Source organism: Aristolochia californica, unplaced genomic scaffold (assembly GCF_029961685.1).
Source record: "Aristolochia californica isolate CCGP_79_NKW_82.1479 unplaced genomic scaffold, dmAriCali1.0.hap1 SCAF_2, whole genome shotgun sequence".
In the NCBI taxonomy this organism is placed as follows: Eukaryota; Viridiplantae; Streptophyta; class Magnoliopsida; order Piperales; family Aristolochiaceae; genus Aristolochia; species Aristolochia californica.
The window spans coordinates 333,303-348,360 of NW_027181881.1; the positions used below are offsets into that span (position 1 = coordinate 333,303).

At 42.4% G+C, this 15,058-nt stretch overlaps 3 protein-coding genes across 4 annotated transcripts; 1 reads left to right on the forward strand and 2 right to left on the reverse strand.

Moving 5' to 3' along the window:
- Positions 1 to 478: 478 nt before the first annotated feature.
- Positions 479 to 3,614, reverse strand: LOC137955971 (cytochrome P450 709B2-like). Its single transcript, XM_068803220.1, has 5 exons — positions 3,276 to 3,614; positions 2,695 to 2,918; positions 1,668 to 1,912; positions 1,204 to 1,573; positions 479 to 1,109 (listed from the first exon to the last, which is right to left on the reverse strand). Exons 1-5 carry the CDS (start codon positions 3,547 to 3,549, stop codon positions 678 to 680), a joined length of 1,545 nt encoding a protein of 514 aa, XP_068659321.1. The 5' UTR covers positions 3,550 to 3,614; the 3' UTR covers positions 479 to 677.
- A 3,056-nt stretch (positions 3,615 to 6,670) lies between these two features.
- Positions 6,671 to 9,225, forward strand: LOC137956916 (putative pentatricopeptide repeat-containing protein At3g01580). Its single transcript, XM_068804583.1, has one exon. The coding sequence runs from the start codon at positions 6,838 to 6,840 to the stop codon at positions 9,133 to 9,135; it is 2,298 nt and encodes a 765-aa protein (XP_068660684.1). The 5' UTR covers positions 6,671 to 6,837; the 3' UTR covers positions 9,136 to 9,225.
- A 106-nt stretch (positions 9,226 to 9,331) lies between these two features.
- LOC137955903 (transcription factor PHYTOCHROME INTERACTING FACTOR-LIKE 15-like) lies at positions 9,332 to 13,332 on the reverse strand. 2 transcript variants are annotated; one of them, XM_068803112.1, is made up of 9 exons: positions 13,115 to 13,332; positions 12,471 to 13,016; positions 11,167 to 12,370; positions 10,981 to 11,082; positions 10,823 to 10,888; positions 10,629 to 10,694; positions 10,046 to 10,537; positions 9,839 to 9,962; positions 9,332 to 9,752 (listed from the first exon to the last, which is right to left on the reverse strand). In XM_068803112.1, exons 2-9 carry the CDS (start codon positions 12,560 to 12,562, stop codon positions 9,739 to 9,741), a joined length of 2,160 nt encoding a protein of 719 aa, XP_068659213.1. In that variant the 5' UTR covers positions 12,563 to 13,016; positions 13,115 to 13,332; the 3' UTR covers positions 9,332 to 9,738. The 2 variants fall into 2 exon arrangements, with proteins under 2 accessions (XP_068659213.1, XP_068659212.1); XM_068803111.1 differs by having other exon boundaries at positions 12,471 to 13,332.
- Positions 13,333 to 15,058: the final 1,726 nt, after the last annotated feature.

The following is a 15,058-nucleotide window of genomic DNA, read 5'->3' on the forward strand; positions in this document are numbered from 1 at the left end:
GATGATGACAAGAGTGGTGGATTGCAAAGGATCTTACATTGGCATGTAATAGTGGTCACCACAGATGAGGCCATTGATGATGCTAGAATTGTTCGTGGCTGATAACGGATGGTCTGCTTGTGACAACAGAGCTTGCCGAAGAAACTCTTAAGGTATCCTTTGGTGGCTGGTCTGAGATTCGTCCTCATCCACTGTCTATCTCAATCTTGTTTTGGCCTCACCCAGACATGCTCGGCTGTGTTTGACACCACCTACTCCTGGCTCTACTGTGTTAGAAACCATAAAGATTTTTTCTGGAAGGAAACGAGATCTTTCAGCTGGAAAAACAGAAAATCTCGATATCTCATTGGGGGCACATGCCCTTTCATTATAGTCGATGTAAAAAAGTAGCCTGCTTTTTATCTTATTCATTATGCAGAAAAATGCAGGCTTGTAAATTTTACATTTTTTTAATTTCTCACCTAGCTTAGGCAAAATCTAAATAACAAGGCCAGTTTTCAGGCTAGTTGCCATGATTTTAACCATTCATAAAACCAATTAGGTTAACGGCAAAAAAAAAAAAAAAAAAAAGACAGAGAGATCATTATTCTGAGACACCCATTACATTTATACACAAGACTCTTCTGTATTTTAGTGGAAGCACAAGTTACAGACTCCTCCCACGGATTACTGATTTCTCAGTCATGTAATGGTTCGAACACGATGGGAACTCCAAATTCAGGTTGAAGGAGGACGTTGTTTACTGGGGAATGCTTGTAATTGGGAGAAAGGGTGAAGGAGAATCTCTGTAGAATCACGGCCATGACAGTCTTAGCTTCCAACATAGCGAAGTTCTGCCCGATGCAAGTTCTGGGGCCGATAGAGAAGGCGATGAAGGCATTCGGATGCTTAGCTGCTCTTGAGAACCCATCTGCAAACCTCAGAGGATTGAATTCATCTGCGTCTTCTCCCCAATACTTCTTGTCCCTGTGGATTATCGGGAATGGGAATGTTACCATGGTATCCTTCGGAATCGTCAAATTCCCGAGCTTTAGATCTGACACAGTCTTTCTCTCTGTGAAAATAACAGGGCTGTAGAGCCTCAGCGTCTCGTAGAGAACCATGGTGACCTGCACCCCACATCAAGGCAATTAGAGGGTATGATGAAGGAGAGAGACTCTGTTTGTTGCTAAAGGGGCTCGCTGGAGCTGGAAAAAGGCTTACCAATTTGAGCTTACTGAGCTTATCGGCATCTGGGATCTCTGTCGTGCCGCAGACAGAATGAACTTCTTCTCTGAGCTTCTTCTGCCATTCCAGGTTAGAGCCAAGGAAGAACATGGCCCAGCTGAGCAAGTTGGATGTGGTCTCGTGCCCAGCAAAGAAAAAGGTTTTGCACTCGTCCACAATCTCATCAATTGTCAAGGTCGTCCCCTCTTTCTTGTTGGATTCTTCGTTAGAAGTCGCCAGCATGAGACTCAACAGGTCATTCCCAGAGTCTTTCGTCTTCTGCTTTGTCTCGATGATGGATTTGAGTTTGTACCTCAACTTCTTCTCCAGCCTCCACATCCGTCTGTTCCATTTGGTTGGAAGATACCTGCAAAAGCAACGATACGCAGATTTAAGACTTCTGAAAAAAACTTAAAATCGAGACAGAGGAGCTTCAATGGCAACGCAGGGTAAGTGGGTACTCGCTGCCAGGAATGTAGACGTCGGTAACGGAGTCGATGACCATCCGGTGGAGCTCTCTCTCAACCTTGAACACTTCCTTGCCTTCCTGGTAGCTCGTTCCGAAAGACGTATGAGCGATTATGTCACCGGTCAGCTGCATGAACTCTGTGTGCATGTCGAATTCCTTGTGCTGGTTTTCTGTCATTTCGTCTATCCATCTGCTTACTGTCGACAGTGTGCAAGCTCCCATTCTCTTTATCATCCCCTGCTAGGAGAGCCCACAAATCAGCCACACTAAACAAAAGCAAGCAACCAGACCCATTACAATGAAGAATTCTCTTAAACAGTAGACAGTCTCTATTAATTCACGTTGATCGCTACAGTTAGGAACGGCCATGAACTACACAAAAACACAAGTCTTGAATTGTGCACAGAGAGACAAGAAATGAAGTTAAACAATGTGACCCTAGCGAATCTCCGGTGAAATCAGCACTAAAATCGTCGTCAAAAGAAAGCTGCCTTCCGACGTAATAAATAATGAATAATCCATTGAATTCAATATTCAGTTACTTGTTACAAAGGCCCCTGATTTCTCAAATTTAGAGAGTCTCAGTAGCTTGATGACTCTTCCATTGGATCTAGTCAATATTTCCGGGTTTTTTTATATTTTATTTTCTGTTACCATGAAGGCTTACCAAGATACCGAAAATATTTTTTTAACAGAAACCAACGACCAGATTTCTTTTCTAAAATACTCAAGCATGTTTTTATGATTAAAATAACAAGTAAAATATGAGAACAAAGAGAAAGTTTCAGGTCAGGAAGGGCGTGCTTCTCGGTGGCGACAATGCATGTACGACAGTGATGATATGTGATGCTTCCGTAACGAAAATCGTTTATGATAAACTTGGCAGATTTTCTTTTTCTTTTCTGTCAGCTGTACCGATTTGAACGATACTGATCTCCAAGCCGCTACATATGTAACTACAGTAAATTGAGGTAATGCAACAGAGAAGAATAAGAAGAGAAAAGTGAAGGAACAGGGACCTTGAGCTTGTCGATGTTGAAGGCAGGATTTACAGCCCTTCTGTGCCTCACCCAATCTATCCCACTTATAGAAAGCAAGCCGTTGCCGAGCAGCGCGTCCACTGAAGGAGGTTGCTTATCAATGGTGTAGAACCCAAACTTGGTTGACAACACCTCTTTGATCATCTCGGGGTCGACTATCGACAACCTGGGTTGTGTCCCAAACCAGAACAAAAATGTCTCTCCTGCCAAAACAACCATACTTATATCCCATCAGTCATGACTCACGCAAACACCTCTCTGTAATCACAGAGTTAAAGACGACGATGGAGAGAACTACCCAGTAACCACCAGAGGAATTAAAAAAAAAAAAAAGAGGGCATTTTCCAAAATACCGGATTTGAAAATCCTATTTACAAAGTTATTGAATTCCAACACTTACTTTCCCAAACTACCGGATTTTATTCAATCCAGTGTTTTGGTAAATATCCCTAAAAAAAATAAAAAACTGCAAGAAACCCAGTACATGGATCTGAAAGACGAAGGAAACAGAGTGAAAGAAAGGGTAACGGAGAAAGAGGGGGAGAGAGTCAGAGACTGACCGTACTGCTGAGACCATTTGTGATAGTAAGGCAGAACCTTGGGGGTGACATCGTGAGAAGCAGGATCCATGGCTGTCTGCTTGGCCTCAATCTCCAGCTGCTTGATCTGCATCAAAGAGCCTGTAAGTATGGAATACGGAGGACCTTTGACTCCTTGTTTCCCAAAGTGCTTGGTGATCGAACGGGGTCTCCATATCAGATCCACGAACACCTTCCACAGAACAAGAAGCACCACAGTGGAGACCACCGGAACCAGAACTTCTAGGTACCCCATCCGTCTTCAGCTCGAGAGAGGAAGGGCAGAAGGAGAGAGAGAGAGAGAGAGAGAGAGAAAGTTGATGCCGTGTCCTGGGTCGTGAGAGAAAGCCTATATATATATATATATATATAGATTAGGGATATAAATATAAGACGTATGCATGAGTAGAAAGACCAGCAGTTTTTGAAGTACATACTTACAACAAGCAGTCAATTTAATACGTCTGCTTTAGTTCTCTTTTTCTGGATCTGATTCCTGTTGATGCCTCACTTAACCCGTAACAATTAAGTGGATTAAGAAGCTTGCAGTCGGTAGTTTACCTTCCCATGTTCTGTTACTGTAATTAGATTAATTCCAATTCGCCATTTCCAAAGCTTGTAAACCCGGGAATAGAATTCGATCTAGTCGGACGAATCGGGACCGGTCATAAGATTAACTCTTTTTAGTCTCTGGAATACCCAGTTGTTTTTCCTGAAATGCTTCATGCTGAGCTCAAATTACACCTAAAGAAGAAAGATTTTATAGCTTCTCGCCTGTTACAGTACTTGGGAGTTCCAATTATCCAAGAGCTTTTTTTGAGGACCTGAAGAGAGAACCCTTAAATCTCCCCACGCAGAGCATGCCCCTCTCCCACGCGCGTCACAGAAGTATATAAGACGCCAAACGCGAACCAGAGGCCGAGGTACAGTAATGCAATAAGCGAACTCGCTGTTTCACCAACTACAACAGTTTAAAGCTCTAGGTTTATCTGACTCGAATCATGGCGAATGAGAAGAAGTGCAGGAAATAGAAGAGGTGATCTTAACTCTTCATCCGATCTGCTCCTTGCAAGATGAGGGTAAATCCAGTGAGTCGTGATAGCTTGATTTCTATCATGAAAAAATTAATTTTGGCCCGAGGTCAATTAATCCTATTCTAGAGGAGTGACATGCATGAACAGCTCTCATCGTCGTGTTGTGAAGCAAGTACCCAATTTTGAAAGACTCTTGACAGTCGTCAACTGGTATTATCTCAAATCTTACCCTGTTTCACAAGTAAGGCCAATAAGAAATGGACAGAAGACCAATAATACCGACAATAACCTAGCAACATGTCCTGCGGTCATCTTCTTCATTTCGCCGTCAATACTGTTATGGAGCCGATCGTTCTGACAGGGCCAACTCTATTTTGTGAACTTGTATTTCACAAAATGAGAGTAAAAAAGTTTCGAACTGAAAACCCTCTAAATCCATAAACATCAGCAAAGCAGAAAGCAGAGCTTCTTCCAAAATTCGAATTCAGAAACATAGAACAGGAACATTTTTCTCACATTATTACTTGTACGCAAGGATGAGTTTTGGCAAATGTAAATAGATAGGCAGAGAAGGGTTTATGTGGAACCGTATTTGTATCACTCGGGCTAATCCTTGTATAAGGTCATGTTGCGCTTCTCACTGATGCCTCGAGGTTTTACCGTAACTGGTTTCAACATCGTATTAACAGGTTGGTCCCACCCACCGCGCCTCCAAAGGCCGTGAATTTGGCTACCGAATTTCCACGCATATTTCCCGGGGGCCCGGGGGCGTGTGAAACCGTATTTATATCACTCGGGCTAATACTTGTATAAGTTCCTGTTGCCTTCTCACTAATGCCCGCCCCGCCCCTCCCCTCGTACTCCGTCTGCGTCCGCTCGTCGGGCACCACGCATAGGTGCCGCAGCGAGCCCGATGCTTGTGGCCATCCCGTCCCCGCGCGCCCACGCCTCCACGATAAGCTGAGCCCTAGAGCCAGCGGCCATGGCGGATACAAGCTCCACCGCGTTGGTGGGAAAACCGGTGGGTTTCACGGCCTTCACGGTGTCAACATACGCCATCGTTGCCGTTTCTGCACACCAAAGTGTCTTCGTCGTCTTCTTCTTCCTCTGAAGTTCAGTACTACATGAAGCAAAAATCCCACTTTTAATGTTGCTAACTACAGATACAGGTTGAAACAGTTGTCAATAACTCTTAACAGAGTAAAAATCTAGAACCAGAAGAGATTAATTAGTATTTTAATATAATATTTAAATATATTAACATTATAAATAATTAAATAGGGTATTTTATTAATAAATTAAGATCTATTATAGTTTAGTCTAGATTAATACAATAATTAAGATTTTAATTTAAATCATTATTTTAATTAATTATAAATTATTTATTAATTTAACTAATTATAACTTATAGAATAAATTAATATTTTATTAATACAATAATTATTCTTTTTTTTCCCTCTGCAATTCAACCCTGAAAAACGAAGAAGAGAAAGAAAAAATAATAGAAACTCCCCAAACTTTCATTCTTACCGAAAGCGTCTTCTTTGTGGGGACCTTCAATTACTCCCCCTTTTGTCGCAAGCATTCCCTCGTTTACCTTCCTGCCCCTCTCTTCCCTAGTCTTTAATGGCGGCCGCTCTGTTTCTGTTGACATGGTTGTCCGGCTTTTTGAATTTTGGGTCAGCTATGAAGAGTCTGAAGTTTGGGGGGATTATTGCGGTTGTGAATTGTGATCAATTGTAGTTGGAATTTGATTTCGATCGAATTTATGGGTTTTGTTTTATGTGAGACCATAGGATTTCTTCTCTCTTTTTTTTTTTTTCTCTTCCATCGTTTCTCCTGTTCCGAGTCTCTTACTCCGAACAGATGTCTAACTTTCATGAAACCTATCACAGTGGATAATCTACGAAGCTTCTGTAGTCATTCAGAGTTTCTGCGTTTCTGCATGCACTGAAGTTGGATCCTGTTTCAGAGATTTTGATTGCAACGAGAGGTTGAGTTTGAAGAATCGACGAGCCGACAGAGAGCAAGAGACGAGAGAGATGAGGGTTAGGATGCAGAGAGCGTCAAGAGAGACGAGGATGCAGGGAGCATTGAGAGAGAGGAAGACGCAGCGAAGGAAAGTGAATGAACTTGGTGAATCCTCAGAACTCACTTTGACTCGTTTTACAATGGGGCAAGTGAAGTTCATTCACTTTCACATTCGCTCAGTGTGGGAGGAGAGTGAATTCGAATTCACTTTGAGTCTCCATCACCGTCAGTGTGCTCGGGTAAGGGGGAGGGTTATTTATTTATTTACCAAGCTTCATGGTGAAAACTTCAATTCCCTCAACGGTGGCCATTGGGCCGCGATCCAGTCCAACGCCTTTTCCCACTGATACACTCTTTTGACTTCACAGTATTCTGGTCAATTGTGTCAGTAAACTGAAAATTCGAGAGCTCTCCTCTTCGATTGCTGGCTGTTTACAACGCTGTAACCATAAACTTGCCATGTCCATGATCCTTGTAACATGCTCATCCTTCCTACATTTCCGAGAGGCAAACAGTGTCTTTTCCCTTTTCAGACCATTGCCGCTTCAGTAGTCATCCTCAGTACTCGTAGAACCCCAAGCATCCAATACACCAGCTGCCTACATTCTCAGTACGCAGAGAAGGTTACCTCAAGATACCCATCTCACAACCACCTTTTATCCGTTCTAAGATTTCCCCAAGGTCTACGCGAATCTAGAAAAGTACATGGTCTGTTACTTGTCACCGGGTTGCTGCATTTAGATTCTTCCATAGACTTAGGATCGGAGCTTATCAACGCTTATGTTAGCCTAGGCAGTTTGCAAGATGCTTTCCTTTTGTTTCGCCAACGTCCCAGTAAGAATGTGCTTTCCTGGAATTCATTTCTCAGAAATTTTGTCATTGTGGGTGGGTACAAGGAAGCACTCCAGTGCTTTCAATTGATGTTGAGAGATGGTCCTGTGCCTGACAATTTCACATACCCTCTTGTCCTAAAGTCGTGTTCTGGTTTATCTGAGCTTGAACGAGGCAGAGAAATTAAGAACTTGATCTACTCCAATGAGAGATATTACGGAAGAAAAGCCAATATTTTTGTGGAATGCGCATTGATTGATATGTTCTGCAAATGCGGTAGTTTAAATGAAGCTCGAGAATCGTTTGATAGAATGTCGCAGAGAGACTTGGTGTCCTGGACTGCGATGATTTGTGGCATCGTCCAACATGGGAACTGGATTGAAGCCTTGGATCTCTTTAGAAAAATGAGATTAGAAGGATTCACTCCAGATTCAGTGATTGTTGCAGCAGTTCTTCCAGCCTCCGGTAGATTGGGAGCTTTGAAACAAGGGATGGGGCTGCACGGTTTCAGTTTTATTAATGGATATATGAGTGATTTGTGCGTCGCAAATGCCCTTGTTGACATGTACTGCAGATGTGGAATGATAAATCACGCTTGTGCTCTCTTTTACAGCATGGAGGTTAAAGATGTGATCTCTTGGAGTAGCTTAATTGCTGGGCATTTGCTGAACGAAGAGTTCAACGAGGGCTTGGAACTCTTTGCTAAGATGATTGAATCAGATGCAAGACCTGGCCCAGTTACTATTGCTACTATTCTTCCAGGGTTTTCCCACCTTAAACTTTTCAGAAAAGGGAAGCAGATCCATGGCTATACAATAAGGCACGGGTATGAACTGGACGGGTTTGTTGCAAGCGCATTGCTAGATATGTATGCTAAATCTGGGGCTCTGAGAGCTGCTGAATTCATCTTTGACTCTGCATCAGAAAAAGATATTGCGGTGTGGAACTCTATGCTTATGGGGTATGCCATAAACGATGATGCTGGTTCAGTATTCAAGATTTTGCAGAGAATCCACAAATCAAAATTTAAACCAAATTCTATAACTGTGATCACTGTTCTTCCAGTTTGCACCCAACTGGGCACAATGAAACAGGGAAGAGAAATACATGGATACACTACAAGGAATGGTCTCAGCTCTGTAGTTTCAGTCCAGAATTCCATTATCGATATGTACTGCAAAAGTGGGTCACTCGAACATGGAATGAAGGCTTTTGAACAGATGGTGGAGAAGGATGTTGTGACATACAACACAATCATTGCAGCGGTTGGGATGCACGGGCATTTTACTAGGGCTTCTTCGTTGTTCACTCGAATGAAAGAAGAAAAAATTAGACCGAATAAACTAACGTTCGTTTCACTCTTGTCTGCTTGTAGTCATGCAGGCCAAACTGCACTTGGATGGTTTTTTTATAATTCCATGAGTGGGGAGTATGGGATTCTGCCAGAAATGGAGCATTATTCGTGCATGGTGGATCTGCTTGGAAGATCCGGTTGCCTTGATGAGGCGTGGGAATTTATTCAAAAGATGCCTGTGGCCCCAGATATTGATGTTCTTGGAAGCTTACTTGGAGCTTGCAGAATACATAAAAAGATTGAGATCGCCGAGCTGGTGGCGAATAGGATCTTTGATATGCAACCCACAGATCCAGGTTATTATGTTCTTCTGTCTAACATATATGCTGCAGCAAGGAGATGGGCAGACGTGTTGAAGGTCAGGAACATGGTAAAGGAAAAGGGTTTGGCAAAGAAACCTGGGAACAGCTCGATTCAGGTGGGATGTGGTATTCACTTGTTTAATGCCAGAGATAGATCGCACAAACAGATCGATGAGATCCATAAGAATCTGAAGAACTTGCTTTTGCAGATGAAAGATGAAGGATATGTTCCTGATTTTAGTTTTTTCTTGCATGATTCCAGAGAAGATGAAGATGATTTATTTAGATAAATTATTTTGATGTCTTTAGAAGTGACGCAGGGAAATAATTTTTAATAAACTCTCTGGTTCTCTGCTGCTTATTTCATCATCAACATAATATTCTTTCACAGAGCTTTTGTTTTATGTGAAGAAGCCTTAATTGTGGAGCTTGCACAATACAGTTCCCCTTTCGTCCTCAATACTGTCATGGGTCTGAACTCTGAACCATTTATTCAAATCTTTAGCTTCACTGATGCTAAAGAAAACCCAAAGCTTGAAGGCAAAATGCGGAATTGAATGAGACAGTGACACAAAATACTTGGAATTAACTAAAGAAATTCAATAACGAAGAAATACAGCTCCTTTTGTCAATGAAATGCTTATAGATGTGATGATAGAACATCCAATTATGTCAGCTAACTGCAACCGCGCTACATTGAAGCTGCAACTGGCAAAAAACTGAGCCACTCTTCATCGAAAAATCATTGCCATTAGAGAACTTGTCTGGTTAAGATCAAGATTCCTCTCGCAGCATGTCTCCTCCAAAGAAACGTACGCTTTGAATTTGTTCAGTGTAAACAAATAAATTGAATGAGAAGCAACCATCTCAGTCTTGAGAAATACACCGAATTGTCAGCAATTAAAGCCTGTAATAAGAGAATTATTTTTAGTTCATAGTACTTGTTTGAAGTAACAGGAGAAGGAAAATTTCAAGAAACGGTTATGTACTTACTGTTGGTCAAATTAGAAGAAAGGCCATTTCCACTAATGCTATCGATGCATCCATTACCAGTAGCATGGGACGTTGGATTACTTCCTTCCACCAAATCTGACTGCTCGATGCAGTCTTTTCTAGGCTGACCATCATTTAGAAGCAATTTAATAAACTTGTTTACTCAAAAATAACCAAATGGAGAAACAGGTCAAGGATATGTATTACCTGAGCTGAGGCTGGAATATGTGAGGAAACACCGTTAATGGTATTTGGTGCTAGAACATTTACGCTGTGCATCAAATCTTTCGAACTTGAAGGTGGAGCTGAAGAATCAGTAAGAGGGGCACTAGAAGCACCTAACATATCAGGTGCTAAAGCTACCTTCCCGGTGAAGCCGGACAAGGGAATAAAGGGACCACAAGGTGCAATAGGGGGAAATGCTTGACCTGGTATACCAAACATTTGTAGGCTAGTACCAGGCATTCTTTGCAAATTTGATGATCCTGGAATAAATGAACAAGGAAATTGAGCCCCAGGTAGGGGAGGCACAGGAATGAGAGGACGACCTGATGTCCCACCCATGTCGAACATTCCCATGCCCATCCCGATTCCAACTCCCATTGGTGAGAAGTGAGGGATGTGAGGCATTTGCATTGGTGGCATCCCTGTGGGTAGAATCACGGGAGGCATACACAGTCCCGCTCCCATCGACATAAACTGTGATAAATGAACAAACTTTAAATGCTAAGAATAAAACATGCACAATCATTGAACGTAGAGAAGAAAAAAATGATGTGTGATATATTACCTGTAGTTGGAGTTGCAGAGTTTTTAGATACTCAATGGCTTCATCTAGCATTGAAGCTTTGTCCACCTTCATTATAACAGAAAGAAAAGTTAAAAATATTATAATCCTCAACATGAAACACCTGGTAGAATCCATCCATCAGAAGGTTAGATCAGATAAATTACAACAAGATGCAATTTAATTGAAATATGGACCTTGTTACAATTAGGAATGAGCTCTTGCAGTGCCTTCATTTTCTCATTGATTCTGTCCCTTCGTCTCTGCACACACAAAAGGACTGCAATGAACTCCATAACCCAAACTCAAAAAAGCCAATTTTAGTTTCAACAAATTTAAAATTTATCAAGCTCACTCTTTCAGATAAATTATGCACTTCTGTAGCTCGACTCCTCTTGGCACTTGAGGCCTGCCCAGAAGTCGATTTTTTAGCTTCGATAGACTCATCTTCAACATCCTGAAACAGCATCAAGAAAACAATGAATGTGGAACGTAAAAAGGAAATTAAACATAAAAAAATGTGTGAAAGTACTACTCTTACTTCGCTGTGGCATTCAGATTCTTCCACTTCACGACCTTTTCTCTTGAGCCCATGTTTGGGATCATTTGGAGCTGCTCCAGCACTATTGCCACCTGAACATACAGAAGAGGATGCCACCACAGGCTCCACACCTTTTCCATTCTCTACCTTCTTCGTCGCAACACTTGCAGTAAAACTTGAAGTTGGGCTTGGAATTTGAGCGGGTGATCCACTTTTGTTGTTCTTTGATGGATCTTCTTGGCAAATATCCTCCGATCGGTAGCCCAACATGTACCCTGGAAGAGACTTCATAGAAGACTTTTCCAAATCCACCTTGGCTTGAATGGAAGGGGGTTGAGCCACATCTCTCTCGGTGCTTCTCCCACCAGTAGATTCTCCCAGAGAAAGTTCATTTGGGATGTCACAAGTAGGGGGTTTGGACAGCCTTACTCTTTCATCACTTTTCAATCTGTCCACGCTTTGGAGATGGGCTCTAACAATAGCAGCAGGTCTTGAGAAGTGAGAAAAGTTCATTACACCTGAGCCGTTCTTAGGCAGCATAGGCTTAGGATCTTTCTTCTGTGCAGCAACGGTCTGCATTGGAGCAGAAGAATTAGGTTCAGTTTGGACTGAATTTGCATGAGTTTGATCGGAAACCTTGCTGGCAGTCGTGAAATTAAGAACAGGAACAGGAACAGAAGACTGGGACGAGTAAAATAACTGACTGCTCCTCATTCCAGTGCCGGCAGAACCGCCATTGATGATTTTAGATGAATTCCCCTGTTCTAAGTTCGCTCCACTGTTCGTACGAACTAATAAATTCCCTTTAACTACTTGACTGTAATTTCTATTTCGGTCAACTGGTACAACACTGTTTTGTGCTGAGAATGAATTCATATTAATCCTCGCCATACCAGTTAAAAAGTCCGAGCAATGATCCTTCTGTAATGAATCTTCAACCGGGTAACGCAACGAAGGAACCATATCGTCTTCTTGAACCAGACCAATATGACCAGATGAGGAAAGTTCATTCGTGGAAGACTCCAGATTACTTTCATACCTCCCAATTTTCGGAAGAACATGATCACCTACTTCTTTTTCAAATGCTTTAGAAGGATTAGAGTTAATGGTTGTCAAAGAAGAGTTTTTCCTAGCTTTACCGAATTGATCCTGCATGATAATCTGACCATTCTCGCACAACCGCTCCACGAAATCATGTTCCGCCCTGTATTACCATTAGACAAACAGGAAGAAGATGACAACGTAAGACATTATGAAACTGTAATTGGGAGGATGAAAATTGAGAACATGGGCTTGGAACTCACTCGAAAGGGAGATTGGAGGAGCGACTGGTTGTTCTGGATTGATTCAGTTCCTGCCTCCGCTTTGGAATCTGATGAATTTCGGAGAGAGGCATGGCGAAAAGAGACTAGGAACGGAGTTTTTCAGTCAAGCTCCATTACTTAAATGTAGCCATGATTCGAGCTCTCCATACCCTGGATTCTAAAACCCAACCTTCCAGATATCTCATTCAACAAAACTTAATCGAACCATAAGAAAGCACCGCCAGATCCCTTACAACCTCTGTAAAAAGAAGCCTCCTTTCACACGGGGAGCTTCTTGAGTCTCGGCAAAAAAATTCTCCTCTCAGCACAGTAATAAATGAAATTAAAACCGTTTCCGCAGGAATCAACTTGCAGGGACTAAAATATCCGAAGTCAACATGACAGTAAGATTTCAGAAAACTTCAGTAAAAGAAGTTCCTTCTTTGCGTTCCTTAAACCAGAAGAGGAGTTTAAGCCGGAATGCACCGAAGCCTTCCTTAAATCTGCGCAAATGCTTCCATTCGATAGAACAACTTCCGCCTCAACCTTAAAGAAACAGAAAGAAATCGGTGAACATCCACAACAGGCTCATTTCAGTAACCCGTGTTCAGAGACAGCATCAACCAAATGCATCATATTCTCACCAAAAGAAAACAGCCAAACAAATCTTTTATCGAGAGAGATCCAACTTCGGCTCGCTCCCTTTCAGTCTTCCAAAGCCACGGACGAGAAAACCGGCAAATCACCAAAGTCCCACTTCGCCGGCACTATTTCCAATACCCAGAAACGCTATAACGCAACTGAACTCAAAAGACTCCAACACCACGGCCCTTCAGTGATATTCAAAAAGTAGTCAAATGGGTCTTCGCAACTTTCAAGTAGACGTATCTGTCTCCGATTCACTGAGACGAAATTCTCGAGATGGTGAAAGTTCAACTATAACTCCTCAGGCGAGCCTGCGAAAGCTTTTCAAAAGCCACAATTCAGACTGTTGAGGTCAAGCCAACCCAATACAAACAGCTCTCCGCCTCCCTCAATCCAGACTCCAAACCATGGTTCGTTTCTTCGAACTCGCTTTTATTTCTTGTTCCCTCACTGTTAACTTGGGTTAGATGATACAAGTGTCAACCACTCTTCCCATCCAATGGCCTGTGACTACAAGTGTCCAGAGTAATAATATAAGACCAAGTGGCTGTATTATATGGTTCAGGCCATTATCTAACATAGAGAGATCAGATAATTTAAAACTCTCACCCCCTTTAAGATAGTATTATAATAAGACTGGGATGAGGTTTGGTGTGTTGGGATTTTAAATAAAAACAATAGGATGTAGAAAGAGAAAATCGCAGATGATTTTTCTACCAGTATGTGGGTAGGCATGATTGTTGGAGTTTTTTGTGTTGGAGGAGACGCAACCAATTACTCCATTCAAGAAAGTGATTAAGATAATGGTTGAAAAGTGGGGATTCGATTCTAGGAACAGAAGAATTGACCTCCATTAAAGTAAATCATTGAGTTGGCCGAATGTCTAATCTTCCTTATCTTGTGTATGGGTTTGGACCCGAGGAAAGCGACGGGAGTGTCTGGTCCTGGAAACGCCTGGGAAGGGTGAAGAAAAAGAAAGAAGGACAGGAGTACCTAAGGGGGGGTTAGTGCACATGACTCAGGACATGATCTTCATGCGCATTACGCAGGTCATGTCCTGATGTCGTTAGGGAACACCCAAATTCATGTCATGTACATGAATATACATGAATCAAGAGTTCATGTCTCAAGAGTAAAGGGCGGAAAGTGCTTTCCGCCCGATTTTGAGAATCATGTACATGACTCTCTCGCGGGGCTGTCTCTCGGGGATCTCTCTGCCGCACACCCTCTCTGCCGTTGCATTCCGGCAGCCCTCTCTCTTTCTCTGCTCCCTCTCTCGTCTCCTTTCCCGCAGCCCTCTCTCGTCTCCGTTCCCGCAGCCCTCTCTCGTCTCCGTTCTCCGTTCCCGCAGTCCTCTCTCGTCTCCATTCCCGCAACCCTCTCTCATTCTCTGCTCCCACTCTCATTTCCGCAGCCCTCTCTCGTCTCCATTCCCGCAACCCTCTCTCATTCTCTGCTCCCTCTCTCATTTCCGCAGCCCTCTCTCATTCTCTGCTCCCTCTCTCATTTCCGCAGCCCTCTCTCATTCCCGCAAAGCACGGGAGGTCAAACATTTGCAGAGCTTCTCGGCCTCCCTCTCTTCTCCCTCTCGGCGTACCGTCGGAGCGCCGCCTCTGTCGGCATTGCCCCCCGCCGCCGTCGTCGGCCATTGCCTTTGCCTTTCCCGGCCCCGTCGCCATCGCCCCGCTGGCTCGCTGCTGAGGAAGACGAAGATGTTTAATTTTTCCTAAGTTAGGAAAAATTAAACTATCTTCATAAAAATTATTATTTTATAATTTTTATTTATAAGATAATTATTTTTATTTATAAAATTATTATTTTTATTTTACAATTACTATATTAAAATAGTGATTTAATAGTTATAATTAAAATATTATTAAAATAAATATTTGATAAATTATTTTGGCATAATTATCCGATTGTTATAGTTAATTAAACCAATG